General features: G+C 35.8%; 4 protein-coding genes across 5 annotated transcripts in view; 2 read left to right on the top strand and 2 right to left on the bottom strand.

The window, feature by feature from the left end:
- Positions 1–306: 306 nt before the first annotated feature.
- On the top strand, positions 307–4,196 carry LOC116165086 (uncharacterized protein K02A2.6-like). Its single transcript, XM_031479373.1, has one exon. The coding sequence runs from the start codon at positions 965–967 to the stop codon at positions 4,022–4,024; it is 3,060 nt and encodes a 1,019-aa protein (XP_031335233.1). The 5' UTR covers positions 307–964; the 3' UTR covers positions 4,025–4,196.
- A 951-nt stretch (positions 4,197–5,147) lies between these two features.
- LOC116163005 lies at positions 5,148–9,072 on the bottom strand. Its single transcript, XM_031476824.1, has 4 exons — positions 9,013–9,072; positions 8,777–8,960; positions 8,584–8,724; positions 5,148–5,452 (listed from the first exon to the last, which is right to left on the bottom strand). Exons 1-4 carry the CDS (start codon positions 9,025–9,027, stop codon positions 5,148–5,150), a joined length of 645 nt encoding a protein of 214 aa, XP_031332684.1. The 5' UTR covers positions 9,028–9,072.
- A 4,143-nt stretch (positions 9,073–13,215) lies between these two features.
- On the top strand, positions 13,216–21,064 carry LOC116163630 (tumor necrosis factor alpha-induced protein 8-like protein). 2 transcript variants are annotated; one of them, XM_031477661.1, is made up of 4 exons: positions 13,216–13,388; positions 16,193–16,316; positions 20,415–20,569; positions 20,621–21,064. In XM_031477661.1, exons 2-4 carry the CDS (start codon positions 16,241–16,243, stop codon positions 21,032–21,034), a joined length of 645 nt encoding a protein of 214 aa, XP_031333521.1. In that variant the 5' UTR covers positions 13,216–13,388; positions 16,193–16,240; the 3' UTR covers positions 21,035–21,064. The 2 variants fall into 2 exon arrangements, with proteins under 2 accessions (XP_031333521.1, XP_031333522.1); XM_031477662.1 differs by lacking the exons at positions 13,216–13,388; positions 16,193–16,316 and adding an exon at positions 19,985–20,161 and having other exon boundaries at positions 20,621–21,063.
- Positions 21,065–21,433: 369 nt separating this feature from the next.
- LOC116164759 (esterase FE4-like) overlaps positions 21,434–21,754 on the bottom strand; it is a 15,178-nt gene continuing 14,857 nt past the window's right edge. Inside the window, exon 8 of the mRNA XM_031478980.1 lies at positions 21,434–21,445. Within this exon, the coding sequence (XP_031334840.1) occupies positions 21,434–21,445 (12 nt within the window). The remainder of the gene's footprint in view (positions 21,446–21,754) is intronic.

Raw genomic sequence — 21,754 nt, 5'->3', positions numbered from 1 at the left:
TTTATAAATTCGGGTTCGATTTATATCAATATTTATTAAACAAAACTAAAACACTATAAAAACCGTACAATTTATATCGATTATTTATATCACACACACTTCGCAATTTATATTTCCGCGCTCGATGTTTCGTCCGTACTCGTTCGGTAGTAGACTGCCGCGATGTTCGGTCCGCAACCATTTATACACGCAAGCAATGTAAGTCCAGTACATTCTCGAATATTCTTACACAAAATCCCACTATCGCGCGCGTAGAAAATTCCAGAGCGCCAAAGGCGACGTCATGTCTGGAGCGTTTCCGTTACAATACTTAATGAGATCCAGAGGGAAGAAAAATCAATATTTTTAAAATTTTAACCGGTATACGCACACGGGGAGCCCGAATGCGATTATGTTACGTAGGCGAGAGAGTGGAGGTCCACGGGGAGGTCAGTGCGTGCTGGTGGACAGCAAGGACGTCAGTAGTTCACTCTAATCACGCTGAGGCTCATATTGTTCAATTGTTTCATCTATTCAAATGCAACGTGTTGTCCCATGACAACGACGCGAACGAACTCATTCAGTTCCATTGCCTTTAGTGAGTCTTTAAGATAAGTTGCGCATCTTTAAGCTAGTGTGTCTAATTGACTTGTGTTTTACTTTACTTGATGCCACATAATTAACTATGGCTGATAAGTGTTTAATTTGCGAGGATGATGTTGACAGTGATTTATGTCAAGTGGGAAAAAAAGGAATAATTGTTGGATAGCAACAGGAAAAATAGGAACGTCAGATATAAAACTTGTCAGTGTATTGAACCATTATCATTATAGTAAATATTAATTGTGTATATCAAAGCCTATAATTATTGTTCACCCGTACTACAGGCAAGTATACAACAAATTGGCGACGAGGATTATTGGTGTAGCACTTCGCATTACAGTTGCAGATATTTTTTTCGAATTAAATTTACACGAAAGAAAACATGGCATCGGAAAAAGTTTATGAAGCATTAGTGGATCTCTTGCATCAACAAGATCGTAGACTTCAACTGTTGGAGCACACATTGAAGGAAACCGTATCTACCAATCCATCATCAGTGTCCAACAGTAGTGAATTGATCATCGAGGCTTTGGCAAACAGCATAAAGGAATTTTCATACGATCCAGAAGACCACAACACGTTTGACAAGTGGTACAATCGATATGAAGACACCTTTATCGCAGCCAAGACTCAAATCAATGAGGATGCACAAATCAGACTTCTGTTGCGGAAACTCGATCATCCATCTCATACAAAATATGTCAACTATATACTGCCCCGTACAGTGAAAGATTTCAACTTCGAAGAGACCGTGAAGAAACTCAAGGCGATATTATGTCCACAGACATCAATTTTCAACCGACGTTTCAATTGTCTTCAAATGAAGAAGAAAGATTCAGACGATTTTGTAACATATGCAGGGAAAGTGAATCGAAACATAGAAGACTTCATTTTCTCCGAGCTGGGTGTCGAACAATTTAAATGTTTAATCTTTATATCAGGACTTCAATCACACAAGGACAGTGACATCCGTGCTAGATTATTACGTAGATTAGATACTCACACTACCGAAAATCCTATTGAGCTACATCATTTGGTTCAGGAGTGCCAGAAGATGATTGCATTGAAACAAGATACGGCACTGGTAGAAAACAAAAATCCAGTTGTCTCTAAGGTAGAATACAAGAAACATCCGCATCCACGTAATAACAATAAGCAACCAACTGCGACGGATTTACCGAAATATCCATGTTGGAAATGTGGTGGAATGCATTTTGTGAAATCGTGTGAATTTATCAAACACACATGCACGGATTGTAAGGGTGTAGGCCATAAGGAAGGTTATTGCAAGAGCGGTAAACAGAACAATTCTCAGCAGGGGTATAAATCGAATCCCAAAGCAGGGAAAGGCAAATCTGTCGCTCAAACCAAACACGTAAGCATTCCCAATGTTCATAAAGTGAATTTCCAACATAAAAGAAAGTATGCTACCGTACATATTAATGGTAAAATGACGAAGCTTCAATTGGATACCGCATCAGATATCACCATTATATCATCAGATATTTGGAAACAAATTGATGTACCAATAACTGAACACACGTCATTTCAAGCGAAAAATGCATCAGGAGATCCTCTAGAGATAATTGGCAGTTTCTATTGTGACATAACTCTCAACGAGATCACAAAGAAAGGCAAATGCTATGTCACTTCTATTCCTGAACTCAATTTGCTTGGTATCGATTGGATGGATTTATTCGATCTCTGGTCTCAGCCATTAAATACTGTATGCAGTGCAGTAACAACAGATGAGGAAGTTCCTCATGAGTATATCAACATATTGGCTCAACAGTTCCCAGACGTATTTTCAAAGCAGCTTGGCCTCTGCACAAAAACCAAAGTTAAATTACATGTCCTGCCAAGAACAAAGCCAACTTACATATCTAAACGACCTGTATCTTATTCAGCATTGCCATTAGTAGATCAGGAATTAAAACGTTTAGAAGAAATGAACATCATTGAAAAGGTGGAATATTCACTCTGGGCGACACCGATTGTCGTTGTACACAAATCAAATGGAAAAATCCGAATATGTGCAGATTATTCCACGGGCTTAAATACAGCACTCCAACCTAATAGTCATCCACTGCCACTTCCAGAAGACATATTCGCATCATTAACCGGAAACAAATATTTCTCCGTTATTGACTTGTCGGAAGCGTATTTTCAATTGGCTGTAGATGAAGAATCGCAAGAACTTCTTACCATTAATACACATCGCGGCCTATACAAATTTAAAAGGTTACCTTTTGGAGTCAAAACAGCGCCTGGTGTTTTTCAAAATATTATTGACGCAATGATTGGTGATTTACCATTCGTCCAATCATATTTAGACGATTTAATTATCTTCAGTAAAAATGTTACTGACCATAAATATCATCTAACAAAAATAATGAGCAGAATCCAACAATATGGATTCACTCTTCAAACACAGAAGTGTCAACTGTTCACATCGGAAGTAAAATTTCTAGGTCAAATTATCAGTGAACACGGTTTGAAACCAGACCCCAATAAGATTGACTGCATCAGAAGAATGCCTATACCTACCAACATCAGTGAGCTACGTTCATTTCTGGGTGCTATAAATTTTTATGGTAAATTTATTCATAAAATGAGCCAACTCAGAGGCCCACTTGACGTTCTACTCAAGAAGAACACTACATGGTATTGGACTCCGGATCAACAATCGGCATTCGATAAACTGAAGGAAGTATTACAGAGTGATCTTCTACTCACTCACTATGATCCGTTACTTCCAATAATAGTTGCAGCAGATGCCAGCAATCAAGGGATTGGTGCTGTGATTATGCACGAACTCCCCAACAAGAGTCGAAAAGCAATATTTCATTCTTCTCGTACACTGACAGAAACTGAGAAGAAATACAGCCAAATTGAAAAAGAAGCACTTGGTCTCATTTATGCAGTTACCAAATTTCACAAATACATATTTGGTCGTCATTTCACATTGGAGACTGATCACAAGCCGCTTCTACATATCTTTGGAAATAAGAAGGGTATACCGATCTACACTGCAAATAGATTACAGAGATGGGCGTGTACGTTACTTCTTTACGATTTCGACATAACATACATTAATACTGATTCATTTGGCTATGCAGATTTTTTATCACGACTCATCGATTCTCAACCAAGATCTGAAGAAGATTCCGTCATCGCTTCAGTATACACAGAAATCGTTATCAACAGCATTCAGACGAATACTGTCACTTACCTTCCAGTGTTATTCAATGAAATCGAACAGGAATCCAAAAATGATTCTAATATCACGACAGTCATTGAATACATGAGTTCGGGCTGGCCATCTAACAAGAAGGAAATTAGTACTGACCTTCTACCATTTTTTAACAGGAAAGACGAATTATCCGTAGTTCGTAACACCTTGATGCTTGGAGAAAGAGTGGTGATTCCTACTTATTCGTGAAGCACCAGGGTATCTCAGCGACTATGTGCTTTTCTAAGAAAAGGGGGTGTTGGATAGCAACAGGAAAAATAGGAACGTCAGATATAAAACTTGTCAGTGTATTGAACCATTATCATTATAGTAAATATTAATTGTGTATATCAAAGCCTATAATTATTGTTCACCCGTACTACAGGCAAGTATACAACAATAATTCTGAGAAAAGATGGGCAAATAGACAGTTTTAGGAGGGAAGAGAGCGGCCTGTGTTTTTTTACAGATACAACAGTGGCTCAATAACCCCTTACCGCCCACCCAATGGGGTTGGGTCAAAGGAGAAGACGGGGTAGGTACTATTTCCAGGAACCACAAATGATCCAGTGGCTCCCGAAGCGATACTTAACACAATAGTTTGCCGATGTACAACTGAGTGCAAAGGGAGGTGTGGCTGCCGCTGCCGCAAAGCAGGCATTGCTTGCTCCGTCACTTGCGGCAATTGTATTGGCATGTGCACGAATGGAGCCCGACGACGATGACGATTTTGACTCCTGCCCACACAATCTTGCCTACGTAACTAGTCGCAATCTGACTTGCCGTGTATATACGACTATTTTAAAATTTTTCATTTTTCTTCCCTCTGTATTTCAAGTATCATGACTTATATACTGTGCTATATCATTTTGTAGGTAATTTTATGGTGTTTAATTCTTTAGAGCAAAATTTTTAATTAGGAGCAACTAAAAAAAGGGATCTTTAACCCCTCCCCCCACCCTTAGCTCACACCCCACGCCCCAGTACTTTTAGTATGTTGTTCAAGATACCTTCCCCTACATCTGTGCCAAAATTGGCTTCTACACGATTTTTTTCCGCTATTTTTCCTCTGTTGCCTGGACTATCAATACACATTGTACATATATAGCCAACTTTAATCTATCCGATGCAATGTACCCCACTAAGTAAATTGACCAAAAACTTTTTTGAAGACATTGACATTTTGGTACGTAGTGCCATCAAAGAAATCCTCAGCCTCCTGAAATCTACACCAAATGAATTTTTCTACTCCAACATGAACAAGAGAGGATTAGGTCTCATGAGAGCAAGTTGGGAAGCTTTTTTGCAGCATTATAGCCATTGAGTTAGAAAACTATTGTAGCATTTGTTTGCGACTGATTGAAGCAGATAACGGATATGTTGTCTGTTGCCGAGATTTACGTTCCGAAATTGATTCATGCTTGCAAACACTACAAATTCCAACTACAGCTTCGGAAATATTATCGTTACGTAATTGTGCGCAAGCTGCACGCCAAATTCTTCGAGAACGTGCTTTTGATAGCCTTTGTACCCTGCATAGTAAAGGTAATGGTTTTTCACAATTTGGTGAATGTCCAGTTAGCAACCATTGGCTGCGGCGTGACAAAAGTGGACTCTCTTCGGGACAATTTAAGACCGCTATCATGATATCAACAAATACAATATCTGTTCGAGCTAACCCCAGTATGAGCACAGACGATACCCAGTGTAGACGATGTCACACTGAGCCCGAAACCCTAGGACACGTTCTGGGCTCATGTCCATTTGGAAACTTGCTTGTGAACAATAGACATAAAAAGTTCGGTCAATAATTGCCAACGCCTTTATAGAGACCAACGTTTAACAGTAGGTACATGGAAGAAATAAGTTGCACTGCAGTCAACGGTTCTAACCGACGCCTCGACATCCTGGTAGTCAATGACAAAAATCAAACAGCTCTATTGCTTGACCCAACAATTCGAATTGAAAGAGGCAACGGAACCGAGTAGTTTGATGCTGTTGACACTGAAAAGAAGAATATATAGACCTCAAAACTCGCTATAGGTAATCTAGAGAACATTTCGGTTCATGACCTTTACATCGGTTCTAGTGGTACAGTGACAAACCGTCTCGCAAAGCGATTCAAAGTGGTATGGTTTCGGCAAAGAAATTCTAGAAAAAACTGTAAAGTGCGTCATGCCCTAGCGCACACGGAGCGACTGTTTTGCAGTTGCAAACCAGTTGCGCGTGCAACTGTTTTGTGACCTCGACAATGTATTGGAGTGGGAAAGCGCACACGACGCTCTTTCCCACTCCAATACATTGTCGAGGTCACAAAACAGTTGCCCGCGCAATTGGTTTGCAACTGTAGTTGCAGAACAGTCGCTCCATGTGCGCTAGGGCTTATACTCCTGTGCCTTAAAATATGCAACTTGTTACCATAACAAGCAGGCATTTATTTAGTAAATAAATTTTCTCTCTCTTTAACATAATCAGTTCTGTGATGTACAATACCACAGTCACCTACTGTCATTTCTTAAACTTGTTCTTGGTCGGAAAAACTATCGACATTTTCATTTGATGTAGGTGTTTGGGAAAATTGAAGGAACCGAATTAGCCTTTTACTTACGCGAAAAACGTTTCTGTTTTAATGTCCTTGTTTTTAAGGTTATAAACTGCATCACATTTTTTTACAAAACATTAACTTCAGCGTCTCATATTTTTAATTAATTATATAAAAGTAATAACACAACTAACTAACACAAAATTACATAAAATCACCCAAATTAAATCTCGTACTATTGACGTATGTCAAATTTCGTTTCACAAAACGCACAACTGCCTTGTGATGGCATGGCGCTGTTGATGTTGGCTTCATAAATTTGACTTTGCTAGCAATCCAGTTATTTTTTCATCCAAGATCACAGGGCCGATTCACAGTCGTCTATGTAAATATAGATGGTTGTGTTGTGGCTGATTGAATTGCACCTGATGGTCTGGTTCCAGCGACGAAAGTCCATAAGGTTACAATTTTTACCATTACAAAAACGTCGTAACCACGGATTGGACACAAAAGCTTATTCAAGTATCGTTGATATAACGCCGATGTTTTGTTTAATTGAGTTGTTTCAAAATGCAACATTCGTTTAACGTTACAAAACGTTTTTTCAAACATTGCTTGTCAAGTGAAATACTTTAGTATCAGCAACATCGGAAGTATGGGTCAGAGGGGGCGAGACACCCCCTCCGTTTTTACACAAGGGGGCCGCGCCTCATCTAAGAATGAGTAGATAAATCACTCAAAAGCGATTTCACACATCTTCTACTGCATGTGCATGCAGAAATTGCAAAAAGTGTAGAAGTAGAGGATATATTGAAAGAATTTGCCAGCAAAACTGCGGAAAGGCGGAAAATTTTTGGATATATTTAATTTTTTATACTTGCTTTTCTTTACAATGCTCAATAGTGCAGCAAATGGGAACAACATTTTTGTAACTTGTATGTTCTAGTTCTTCATTATTTTTTAAATAAAATATTAATGATTTATGGCTATGGTTTTCCCAATCGAGTCAAGTATCTCTGAGTTGCTCAGTTGCATTACACATCCGCTCCAACACTTTTTTTCAAAACTTCTTTCAAAGATACATTATTTGATTGATTAAATAAATAGGTTTGAGGGTCACTTAAAAAACCCACTACTTTGCATTAATTCGTACACAATTTTGCATGGGAGGTACCTTTCAGACTCCATGGTCACTGATTTTTGCCCCTCCCACCGTTATTCACTTCCGAGTCTTCCGACGTCGCTGTTTAGTACCTATGTACCATAAAAATGCATGTTCACATTAAAGTTGAGGCAGTTTATTCAAACGATATATAGTACCTAAATTTTTTGCATTATAAATGCTATCTATACACAGGCCTCGAAACACAATCTTAAGCCGGCTACAGACACTTGTACATTCCTTGAGATATGTACGCGCGTACATTGTAAGCGCGTACATATCCTTCGGTGTCTCCCTAAAATATCTCTCGAAGATGTATTCAGTCAATGCTTGCATTTTTGTACGCGCATACTTCGCGTACAAATACGCGCGTACATATCTCAAGGAATGCATACGTGTGTCTGTAGCCGGCTTTAGACGACTAATGGCCGTTTGTACCAACAAAATTAAGTTGAGCTTAAGAAGTATTTTTGTAAAAATTACAAAGCCTAGCGCTGTTATTTTATTTACTAATAAGTACCTAATAACATTTTCTAGTTATAGGTACCTATACTTCATTATAGTTATAAAGCGAAAGGAATGGAAATACTTCCTTTCCTTGTGAAAGTTTGCTGAATCGTTACAAATGTCAGATCAAAATTACAAATGACTGATGAAATTTCAGCCTACTAAAAATTTAAAATTAAGGTAAACGAAATTATAGGAGAAATCTTTTTGCTAGGTTTTTTTCTTACTTGTATATTAAATTGAAATTATTTCAATACTTTATCAGAGCTTCCACAACTTTATTACAAAACTGGATTGAGTATTTTCCTGAAGACAAAAGTTAACAGGAGGGTGAAAAATTAACATGTAAAAACCTATGTCCAGACTCACTGTATATTCATTGATTTGATTACCTACCTGTACAAAGTATACGAGTACATAGTCAATTTCAATGATATATTTTACACATGAGTATTCCTTCATCACGCATTAGAATACTGCGCACACGCCTTTGTTTTATGTTCAACCATTGAATAAAAACACTATAAGAAGCCTAACCCCGTGGAAATAAAGCGCGACAGAGTGACCCATATGTTTGAATGATTTTGTTCCATTCTTTGGGATAATATTGTTGCACATGTGCCAATACCTTTTGCACTTGCTTCATTTCTTGATCCGTACACTGTGGACATGATCCGCGCAGAACTAGTGGAGCTAAACCTGTAAGGCCATATTTTAAATGACGTTTTTTTAAGTTACCAGCGTTACTTACTTTTCAGCCTTTTTCCAACAGGATCACATCGTACTTCTCCAAGTGTACATTTTATTTGTCTCATTAAGTATCTAGTGTCGTTGAGAGCCTTATTAATTTCGTCATCTGCAATTGGAGGTCTTGATGTACTTGCGGTGAATATATTAATTACACTTAAAAAAAGTATGACGGAAAACGTGACGAACTGCAATCAAATAAACTTTATAGAATATAATATTTACGTTACCATTGTCAACCTTAATGTAACACATGATTTAATTAAACGACAGGTGTTGAGAAAGTAAAAGAGAAAGTGTATGAGATTCGGTTTTATAATATCTCTCCCTGACATAATTACATCCCTCCTAAGAATAGGTAAGTAAAAACGATGGGAATTTTAAAATTTCTCAGACGTCATTAGCGGATGTTATATCTATATCACAGATTGGTCCTATACCTTTGAATATAAAGATTCAACGCCTATACTGACAGCGGATATTTGCAAAATATACCATACCTACAAAGCAGTAAAAGTATAGGTAGACAAATAATATGTGAGTAACTGCATGATTACCACCTATTGATTTTCTGTTTTAGTATTGTGCATATGCCTTAGCTAATGCCTTAGATTCTGCAAACGTTCGTTATAAATGAAAACATTGGATACAAAAACAACTCAGCTAAAGGGTAGCTAAATAGTAATCCAAAAGAAAAGTACCTGTAGGATAAGTTAAAAATGAATCAACTTCAACGATTTATTTATTAACGATCCTCGAGATTGTTTATAATTTTGTACTGTTCTGTCCGTCTGTCTGTCTGTCCGTGTGCACAAATGGTAAACATGTTCTTAAAGATATAAGAAAGGCCGCTATTGTTTTTCAGTTACGTACACTATCGGGCCAAAAAGTGACAGCCCACAAAATGCCCGAACCTCCAAAAAATGGTATCTTTTATAATTGTTGTTACAAAATAACACATGAATACCTGGTTAAAAATTAATTTTATTTTTCATTGTATTCTAATTAAAGGTCTCAACGAAAGGAACAGTTTTCCACAAACTACTGCCCTTCTTTTTGTCCTCTTATCAAAGTACGGGGTGGTGGGGAAGGGGGGGGGAGTGGAACTACTTTTATCCTTTATGGTACTCTAATGAAAGGTCTCACAAAAGGAATTAATTTATACTAACCATAGTCTTCCTCCTAGATCCCTTGTCGTGATCGGTTATAATTCCTTATATCTTAAGAGTGAATTGTCAAAGTAAATATACCTACAAAGGGCGATTGGGACGTTTGGAAGAAATATAACCATTGGGCATTTAAATAAAATTTGATACATAGCCACTTGGAATAAAAGCAAATGTAGCACCATTTTTCAAATTTGGTTTTGCGCATGCGCAGTGCCAACTTTCTTATTTATGGAAGAAATTTCGTAGGGGTGTTTAAAAAAATGAGCTATACCTGCACAATGGTTGTGCACAATTTGTACTTGTTTTATATTCTTCTGGATAAATGCAATGCATTAAAGCAGGACCGTAGCCAGATTGATTTAAATGGCCAATGAATCTACAGAGCGGGGAGGCGAATAATAATTTTCCGTGTACCGCCTACCGCGCAAATACTATCCGCTGTAAAATTCGTTTTTCTTGGAAAATATAGTTCGCTATTAGGTAGCATATCGTTTAATTGATTTAATAAATAAAAAGTAAGCATATTTTCCAAAGCTTTTCAGCTGTTCATCTTTATCATCTCCTAAGAACACGTGTGCCAACTTTAGTTACCTACCTTCGGTTCAGGGGGTGCGGGGTCAGGTGAAAAAGTTATCGGACCTAACCTGATTCTTTAAATGGATTCAATTCAAAAATATTTTTAAAAAGTTTTTACAGAAATTAAAAAAATTCAAAAATTATAAATTTTTTGTGTAGTTTTAGCGCATTTTCCAACCAAGTTGAGTTGCAGCCACTTTCTCTGTCTGTCCGACAGTCCTACAGTTTTTAAGATATTTAGTTCGTTCTTTTTGCATTCGGTAGCGTAGGCATAGCTCTAGCACCTGAGCCAAGGAAAATCTTAACGATTAAAACGTCAACTTTCCTATTTATTAATATATTTTGTTGAAATTAACCACAGGTACTCGCCTAGTAAAGGCAAACATATTGCGCATACAATTCCAATCGGCGGTCATCTTGAATAAATTTGACAGTGACACTTCATGAGAACCGTTGAGTGATTATATATATGGTGATAATCAGTGAACGATAAGAACGCATTACCATGACTGCGCACTGCGCATGCTTTGAGGTCGCTAACTTCGCTACCTGCACACAATAAAAATCTCAAATTTTGGACCGCTTTTGAAGTCATCGTAGCATGACCTCTTTATAGATCATGATAGTCGTAGAAAAAATAGTGTATGTGAAACTCGCATTTATGATTTAATGGCTATTAAACACACTCGTATTAATTATAATAATTCTCATACTCGTGTCTTAATAGCCGCCATTAAATGCTCATTGCATAATGTACTACTATGCGATCAAAAATGAGTTGCTGTCGAGTCGCCTTTGAAATTTTTGGTTAGGTACTTGGAAAATTGTATAGGTATAATTTGAACTTCCAAAGGCGACTCGATAGCAACTCATTTTTGATCGCCCGTTATTATACCCCGGTATTCGATTTTATTCATTTCGATACATACCTATTAATATAACGCGCGACGACACCAAACTGACAGAATAATTAGATAATAACGTTGCAACTGTTTTGTAAATTGCCACACAAGTTACCAAGGGATAAATATGTAATTAAAAAACAACATAATCAAAATAATGCCATCAAAGTTCAAAACAGCCCAGTCCGGAATTATAAAAACACCCCCCCCCCCCCCCTTTGGAAATGTTTACGATTTCTTGATTCAAAATTCAAATGTGCCTGGTAATTCTTATGGACGAGTCGTTCAGTTTGGTAGTAAATAACACCGGTCTACAGTATTTTTGCACATGGGGACATGTATACCTTATTTGTATTGCTTGTATAGCCACAAATAAGAATTAGAACAAAACAAGGTTAGGTATGTATTTGTTTTTATTCGAAAAAAATGCAGAAAACCAAAAAATAAAAATACATAGAAAATCTTACTTACACAGGCATGGTTTATTATAAAGTAACGTTCCTACATTTATAATCTGTTTGTCTTAGAATCTAAATGTTTAAAAATGGAACAGTTTTGCTGCTTTTGTCATCTTCAACTGAAGTTTTTCTCTTCAACCCCCCAAATATGATCTTCCATCATGCTTCCAGCTTACTGGCCTTGGTAACGTGCCTAAATTCCATTATGTCTTGATGAAAGGGTTCCGAATAAGCTCCCATATTATCCTTAAATGAATCTACGTGTGAATGTAACCTGTGCATCTTTAGAGACATTCTATACCCAATGATGCAAAACCAAAACCCCTCAGCTCGTCATAATTTTTAGCTCTATGGTTTCCCAGGAAACACTGAACGGGAAACCATGGACTATTGCCTTAATACTGTTCCAGTATTTTTTTCCTCTTTGCTAAGTAACCGCGGGAAAATATCACCCTCTATTTTTCTTTTTATTTGAGGGAAAACAAAGATTCCAGCTTTAATTTTCGCCCCTGAAAGCTTTCAATCAAATCGCTATAACTTTTGTAAAAGCAAATATTTTCGATGTCTAATTGCACTTTTTATTTATTTTTGCTTATTATAGGCAGAATATATTATTTTTTTGTTGATCAATGTATACAATTACTGATACAAAATGACTAACATTTTATACAAGGGCCATATTCAACTTGGTCTTATAGGTACCTCTACCTAACAAGTTTCTCTATTACCTAAGCATTGGATAAACAAGTTGTAAATCAGCATATGCATGATGAAAGCGCATTTTTGGTAATGCAGATCAAAATTTTATTAACGAAGTTTAAAATTGTCTATCTCATGAGTAACTCAACTCAAAATAGATAGAACCTGCACATCTATACACTATATCAGAAAGGTTTTAGTGAAAATTTGAAGTCTCTAGCTATTGTAATTGCTGAGATCTTAACCGGACAGCCAGTCAGCCAGCCATAACGAATATAATAGCATATTTTTTACAAAAATGCACTAAAAATATTCAATGATCTACGTAACGATAACAACTCGCGATATACTTGATTAAGTAGAATGGTAGATACTACCACAGATTTAAATATACTATTTATACTATACTATACTAATATACAATTATAATATATAATATAATATACTATTTCAATCTGTGATACTACATCGTGGTAGACACGTTATTACGTTACAATTAATCAAAAGAGAATTCTATACCTAATTTGATGTTAGTGATAACAATACTTAATCATGCATTGTGGGTATTGATTTACCTACCCCTAGTCTACGTCACTCAGCAGTTTTCGCCGTTGCCTGCCGATCGAAACGCTCACATCGCTTTATGCGTTTACCGAATCGGCATAAAAACGTATACAAACAAGAAAACTTACTGTAGTTGTATTTCCTGCCATTTTGATAATTGAAAATATGAACTTATAATGTAAAATTTGTACTGGAAGTATATACGTACCTAAATTATTTGACCTACAAATTTTGACAAATATATAATGGTAAGTTAAATGTTATGGGCTTATGGCTTAAACTGCACTGGATTTATTTTCCAAAAAAATGGAAATACCGACTTTAATTTATTGCACGATTGAAGCCTAAAGGTAAGTACCTACTATAAAACTATAATTATAATTTACGTTCTACATGCACCAAAATGTCGATATTGCATAGGTATCTTTGCTTCATTCTTTTACCTTCGAACCTCTAACATTGGTTTGGAGAATCTTGAGTAGACTTTTCTGCTTTTCCTTACAATGATTTGATTTAGATATGTAGGTAATGTGAGTTCATTTAACTTTGAATAATTTAGGCGATCATTTTCAGCCATAGAACAATTTTGTGAAAATGTACAATGTTCTGTAAGTACAACCAATAGCACAGATTAACTACCTATATGTGCCTATACCTATAGAGAAAAAAAAGATTATCTAACGTGTAGAATGATAAATGTCATAGAGTAAATAATATAACTCTCTGTAAATGTTTAGCTAGATGTCCAATAATATGTAGGGCCAACGTATACTTTTCTCTTCTGGGGGGCGCCTAATTTTATGCAACCAAAACAACTTCTTAAAAAGATCTAGCAGTCAGATTAATTAATTAGAATATTGTTGCTTTGGCTACTGTATTTTTATTTTCGTTCGTGTGCGATTTATTCAACTGAAAAAAGTTGATATTGTCAATTCGTATAGTGCCGGTAACAGTTTAACGAGCTTAAGAGATTTATTTTCTGTTAAGCCAAAGCACCAATATTCAAACTAATTAATATGACAGCCAGATGTTTATTTGCTTTTGGATGTATAAAATTAGGCGCCCTTCAGAGGGATGGATTTTGTCTTTTAAAATTAGATATAGGGAAAAACAATACACATAAATCCCTATGTCTACTTCTTAATAAATATCACCGTATATGGTCCAACGACGACGGCGACGTTGGATACTAATATCATAGTGTAACTAAGGTAATATCTACGAATATAGATGTCTAATAATTTGAGCTACATAGGTACAGGGATAATTAAGGAGCTGGTTTCATCAGATAATATTTTGAATTTATAGGACTTTCTTCCGTGAAAATCTTTCCACTTATTATTTGAAAAGACATGACCTAGTTTTTATTCATTTTTTCTTCACATCTACGCTATAACTGGACAACATTATTGATGTTACCGTTCATCTAAACAAACTAAATAAGCAGCATAGGTACACAAAGAAACGTTAGTTAATCAATAAAGCCCCAAATATAAATAATTTTACATAATGATTAAATGACGTGCACTTGCCAAATTAAGTTAAAATTTTATTGGCATGTCTTGATGCCGTTTTACTATTTTTAAATAGGTACCTACATAAGTACGCAAAGTATTGATCACATTAAACTTATAGTGACTCAAAAATCATACAACAGTCGGTAACACCATTGAATAAATAATTTACTTATGGTACAGTAGGTGAAACCTAAAGGGAAGATAGTCCAACCTGAGAACTAAATTTTAAACCCTATTTAGACGGTTATAATTTCTACATGTAATTTACATGTATTTCTCCATGTAGGTAGCGTTTTATCAGGGTTTTTTTTTACATCTACACTAAAAAAGTAGCTTTGTATTAAATGTTGGCCGTATACCGCCTAGTTTTAAGATTTGAATCTGTATAAAGATGGTTTACTATATGACAATTAAACAACATTTATGTATTTTTGTAAAGTTTACTAACATGTAGAAATTTGCCAAGACATTTTATATTTCTTCACGTAAAAATGTCAACAATATAATTGTTTACATGCTGTAAACCATCTTCAAAATGTTTTAACACCGCAGCTCACGGGGTATGTTTTTAGCGCCCTTAGCTACATTTACCTCGGCGCCGCCATAACTATAAGCTAAATTGCATGCTTAGTGACCGAGCTTCATAGAAAGTTATTTATACTACTAGCGTTGAATGATACCTAAGTACATTTCTTTTTGCACATGTATTTTGACAAAAATTATCCACAACCCCTGATCCAAATTGCCAATAATAAATAGTTTAGCACATCTTGGTCCCCCCCCCCCCCCCCGAAACTGGCGCCCTGATTTATAACCCGGGGCCTGCAAAACCGTAAAACTAAACAGTGCGTCCAACATTTAATAATGGAAAATCTTAGTCTAGTCTAGAGTCTAGACTCTACATCTAGATAGATAGAAAAACGCAGGATAAGCGCTAATTTACATGTGGAAATTTGACCGTTACGTGAAACGAGCACCGCAATGGTATAGCGGAAGTCAATATAATAGCCAGGTTGCGGACAGCATTTTCCGTTATGTTAGACGGCCATTTTTCCTTATAATATAAGTTTATAAGTATAAAACATTTTTATAGCAAAGTTAAGTTGCGGTGTGTGCTGGGCGTGTTCAATTTTGCTTATAAGTTTGAAGGAGTCTTAACCTCACTTTTATTTTACATTGTGTTAAAATGTCCAAAGTTCACTACTATGCTCTTAGACAAAAAGAAAAGAACTACCGCCAACATAAACACTGCACAATTGTAGGTTAGCAGGAAAATGTTATTTATGAGTGATTACGTACTGCGCAGTGACACATTATAAGAACTTCATTTTCATTGGTTCCGCTATTTATAAATATATCGTACAAAAAGCCCTCATACCGTAAATTATTTCTACAAAAATTTATATTTCTTATGTTATAAGAATAAATGGCCGTCTAACATAACGGAAAATGCTGTCCGCAACCTGGCTATTGACTATTTAAACGCACTGTAATGCAGTCAGTATTTATTTACTAATTTGCACATTTTGTTCCAGATGCACAAGGTTTTTACAATACACCTAACATACTAGGCCTTATCTAAAATGTCCGTCACATCAACAGAATTGGAGAGTTGGTTGATTTATCAGTACATCGTTTCAGAATGTAATCATTGTCTTTGTAAGTATTGGCTTATACTTAGTATATATTAGTATGTTACTAATAATAATATATTATTAATAAGAATAATTAAATAAATGCGCAATGCTTTATTCACATCACCACCCAATTTCACAAAGGGTGCACATACGAAGATGGCGAAGATGTATGAGTTAGCATATGTTTGAATACGCCACTGATATGAGGGCCTGAACTTTAAAAAAAAAATGGACTGCCAAGCACCCTATGATGTATGTATTATAAAATTGTCTTACACGTGTAGTTTACCGTCATGGCGGACTTTTTTAAGTTGGCAGTGACAAATTCTAGATGTGATATTTATGCAATATTTATTTTTCTTAGTTACAATAAATACAGTGGAGATACGCCACTGGTCACGCACGGCTAAGAAATGAAAACAACCATAACCATAAATGAAAATTTGAATACGAGCTGAATATGGGGATTTACTATCCAGATCTGGTAAATTTTGTATGCAAAATCGTGTCAATTTTCAGGAGTACTTGTTTTTTTTTTAAATTATTTTTACGAAAGCAAAAATTATCAAGACCAAAAAGAAATGGATATAATTATTGATTACTTTAAACATACTTTTTATTTGGATTTTCAACTGTGGCCCGTGGCGCATATGTGCTATGTGCCCCACGTTGGGCGCCAAATAATAATGCTGTGTGCACTGGTCCGTAGGTCAGAAAGACCGTACACAAAACACCTAAACAAGACCCTAGCTAGCTCTTTACTTTTGTTATTTAACACGGAACTAGACACTAAAATCTAAAATTAAAACTTAATTAACTTACATTACAGATCCGAGAAATGTGCTCCAAATAAATGGTATCCTTACATAAAACACAAAAACAATTTTGAATCAAACACTCGATTAAACAATTGCACTATAACGACCGGGTAATCGCAGCGTCTTCTTTCGGGTAGACGAAGACTCAACTTCCAACTGAGTCACGTTGACAACTTAAGGGGGCGCCGAACAAACACCTCTCCTTAAAAACCTTTGATGGCCAAAACTTTAAACACGTAGAACAAATAATTAGCCACGATTTCGGCTTCCAGCTACGCAAACGGAACTTCTTCTATCTTCACACTTCCACTAGGCGAAACTTTCAATATTGGCTGTGACTCGTGGCAAAAAACTGATTCTTCAACGAGACGTAATTCTACGTACACTGTCGCTAAACACGATTTAAAACTACAACGGTGAACGGAACGTATAGTTCCGCTCTGAACGTGGCAAACGCTGATTTCAATCTTCAACAAGACGTAACTTCGTACAGCGAATTTTCATTTGACCGCACTTGAGCCATGAACTTGGCTTAAAGCTGATTTAACTTGTCAAACAAACGTATTTCTTCGTTGACTGGCTAAAAGCCGATTTAAAAACTTCTATCAAACGTAGTTCCGCGCTGAACTTGGCAAAAAGCGACGCTCTCCCTCTTCCGCATCTTATTTAAAGCGAAACAGAAAATATCCCCTCAACTTACGTTAAAAGACCAAAATAATAGAGGTCGAATAATTTTACTAAACAAATTCTTATCAGACATAATAAATTAACTAAAATACCTACTAGTAGACCGGGAGGCAGCGTACATAGTAACTAAACCATAAGCGACAAAATATTCGACAATACAGGCTGAAAGTACGTTGAAAACTAATAATAAAATCACTCGTCTGCCAGTCGTAAGTGGCAGCATTAACTTGGGGCGGCGCTAAATAGGTGACTTCTTTAGGTGATCAACTAAATTACCAAACTATGGGTCACGGAAAAGATTTGTATCAAGAAATCCAATTTTTTCGATAGTTTTCAAATATGCTATGCCAGATGATTTCAAGTGTGGCGTTGGTAGCGAAAGACGCCCTTCAATGTAGAGAAAAACACCCCTGAACTAAACCATGAGGACCGTATAAAAATTATACATAAAAAATTCCTTTTTTTGTCACTACTTTGAAATATATCCTGGCAGACGATATAAAGCGTAGCTTTAGGGGTCGCCACACTGAACGCGGTCTGCCCGCCGCGGGCAATCGCTTGCGATCAGCCGCGCGGTCTGGTATGTCACACAGGATGCGGTCCATGCCGCGGTTCGCAACAAAATTTGATTAGTATAGTCGTTGTTCCCTCAAGAATATTAAAGCCCTCGGCAAGCCTCGGGCTTTAAACCATTCTTTCAGGAACAAAAACTCTTTTTAATCCCTTGTTTACTTAATATACTATTTTCACTCGGCGGATCTTCCTTCTCGTGAAAAAAAGATATAGGTACTTTACTCACTTGTTGCATAAGTAACTAATTTTCCGTCAATCGTTTGTTTATAGATGCATAATTTGTCCTGAAAATCATCGTACAAAATATGTCGTTATCTGTTCTCTTGGTCTATAGGTATATAAATAATCAGATATTTCAGTTTTAACTTTTAAATAACAAACCTCATATAGCTATTAGAGAGGAAATGTCCAGTGCATACCTACCAATTAAATTAATTGAAAAATTAAATGTTACTAAAATAATTACTAAATTGCAAGAAAAATAGCACAAGTTCTAAACAAGAAAATTGCAGAATGTCTTGCAGCAAGAACTTGTACGTGCAATTTTAACAAGAGATACATGCAGTGGCGTATTAAGATTCAACAACGCCCTAAGCCCTAACGGATTTTGCGCCCCATATCACGCACAAGATTTTTTTAGTAATCAATAATAAACCAACTTTTACAAAATTATCAAGACAAAATAAAATAAATACATTGACATAGAAAACAAAGCGTACGGTAACGTAAATTTAATTACGTGATTTATTTATTTACTATTAATTAACAATAAATTTGTGACAGTCCTGAAATGAATTGTTATGACAGTTAAAATATTATTTATCACTTAAACATACGCAATTTATAACAGTGCGAACTATTTACTACTTTTGCGTTGAAATTGGAACTGACTGAAACACAATTCGATTTGTTTATACAGGGTGTTTACGGTCTTCTCTATATCCTTTTAAGGGGGACAGTGCAGCTCAAAAGGAGTCGACAAACCCCAAAACACCTTCGTAAAAGTTATTTAATAAGCGAGATAATATTTGTTTTATTTTTTACATTAAACGATTAATCTGTGTACAAATCTAGCAATCTACTACTTAATCAGCATTGTCCACTTAAATTATTTTTGACTAAGGTGTTTTGGGGTTTGTCGACTCCTTTTGAGCTGTACTGCCGCCCCTTAAAAGGATACAGAGAAGACCTTAAACACCCTGTATAACATACGCCCCTGTTTCTCAAACGTTTTTGAACGCTTCCAAACGAGTATTCTGGAATGTTCTCGAACAAAACACGTCATATTTCCCGGAGAGAATGCGTCACATTGTTACCACCGTAAATACAAACGGTCACATCCGCTTTCGCAATAAACATTGCAATTCTTACATTGCATTGTCTACTACCGCCTTTAAATGTTTTCATTTACTCGGTAATAGTCGGTTTTCCATTAGAAACTGACTTAATTCATAATTGCTTGAATTTTAGAAGGCGTTGAGTGACGTTATCAATTTATCATTGAATTTATTCAATCAATATGTAAGGTAAAATGTAACGTAGGCAATCCAAAATACATGTAGGAAACGAATTAGCCTGGATCAATTCACGTGTTATTGAAGAAGGGGAAGTGAGTCATTTGAATTTCTTTACTTGACGTGACAGCTGAACTAAAGTTGACACAAACAAGAACATAACCTCGTAGTTGTCACTCGTAATGATAGTCTGTGACTCGTAGTTCGTAATCGGAGAGAACATTTTTGTTATTCATTTAGTTTTTCGTCTTAGTACTGATTTAACAACGGAATAGGTAAGAAATCTAGTTATTGTAACAAATAATAGTACTGATTACTTAATTACTAAGTTACTCCGTTATTTGAAAATAATGTTACCCTTAAGACTTAAGGGAAGACAGGTGTAGGTAAAACAGCAGATGTCGTCAAGGGACCGTTGTTGGAAGTGAAGCATGTACCTATTGATTTGTGTTTATGGGAATCAATTATTTATCATTATATCTTATATCTAATGTATGATGATTGTTTAAAAATTTGTTTTAATTCTAGTTATGAGTGACACTGGATTTCGTGCACGAGATATTGGACTGCGAGCACAAAAAAAAATCTTGTCTCGTATGGCAGGCAAACATGTGGCTAGAGCTCTCATTGATGATGTTACTGCGTCCCTTCTGGACAATCTATACTGCCTTGCTAAGCAATACGTAAGTATGAAATTGTCTCATGTTCATGAGTGTAGCTACATTATTTTTTAGTCACACAACAAAAAAGAAGCAGAGAAGCTAATAAAAAATATTATAAAAATCGTCATAAAACTTGGAGTGCTTCACCGTAATGGAGTATTTTCACAAGAAGAGTTAAATTATTCGGAGCATGTTAAAAACAAACTACACATGGCTGTGATGGCCGTTATATCATTTCACGAAGTAGATTTCAGTTACGACCGTAATTATCTCATATCAGCCCTAAATGAATCTCATAAGTGCCTTCAATTTATCGTTTCTAAACATTTGACAGAGAAATCACTAGCAAGAATTGATAGCGTATTTCACTTCTTCACAAATGATCATTTTTTGGATGCAATTTTTAAAACAAATTCGGAGTATAAAGACGTTGTCAGTAGGATTGTGTCCGATTTGAATAAAGCAATCGATAATGGAGATCTTTAAAGAGGTAAGTTGAAATTAAATTTAAATTATTGGGCTATTACTTTTAATAGTAATATCTTATTAATGACTAGTACAGTGACTAGTTTACTGTTTGAATATTGATAACAGCTGATAAAATGTTCCTTGTTTATTTATAAACTTGAAATTGATGTTATGGCTATGTAATGTTTTAATCAAAATTTGAGGCATTTTTCCCAAGAACGATTCTAATCGGCCTAATGTAATGTAATTAAAATTTAATTACCTTGGTTGTTTATTCAAAATCACAAATTACCTATATCCAAGGGATTATGCCAATTTGTGTTTAAAGAATAGAATGAAACTAAAGTGATATGAAAAACCGGATAAACAAATACAAAATGTAGGAAGAAATCACAATTTTGTGAACAAAATGTTTAACTATGTACGTACCTAATTAGAAAAACATACTTAAATTTGCTATCATGTATAAGTACAACATATTTGACCCTGTCACCACTCACCAGGTATGCAATTAGTGTTCTAATAACAAATTTATGAGTTTATTAGAACAATATTGGTCATAGTCTAAACAAATAAAAATGAAGTAATTAGAAAGTATGATTTTGAGGACTTGAGGTAACCACAGCTAGATGCGAGGCTAGATGTTTGAAATTCGCTTCAATGTCCATATCTTATTCTTTTAATAAAAGAAGTAATAACGCCATTCGCTCAGCGTTTTTAAAAGTGTGCTCCGCGGAA

This window comes from Photinus pyralis, unplaced genomic scaffold (genome assembly GCF_008802855.1).
Source record: "Photinus pyralis isolate 1611_PpyrPB1 unplaced genomic scaffold, Ppyr1.3 Ppyr1.4_LG2, whole genome shotgun sequence".
Taxonomy (NCBI): domain Eukaryota; kingdom Metazoa; phylum Arthropoda; class Insecta; order Coleoptera; family Lampyridae; genus Photinus; species Photinus pyralis.
The sequence above is the reverse complement of the archived record's forward strand: the minus strand, read 5'-3'. Positions and strand labels throughout refer to the sequence as shown.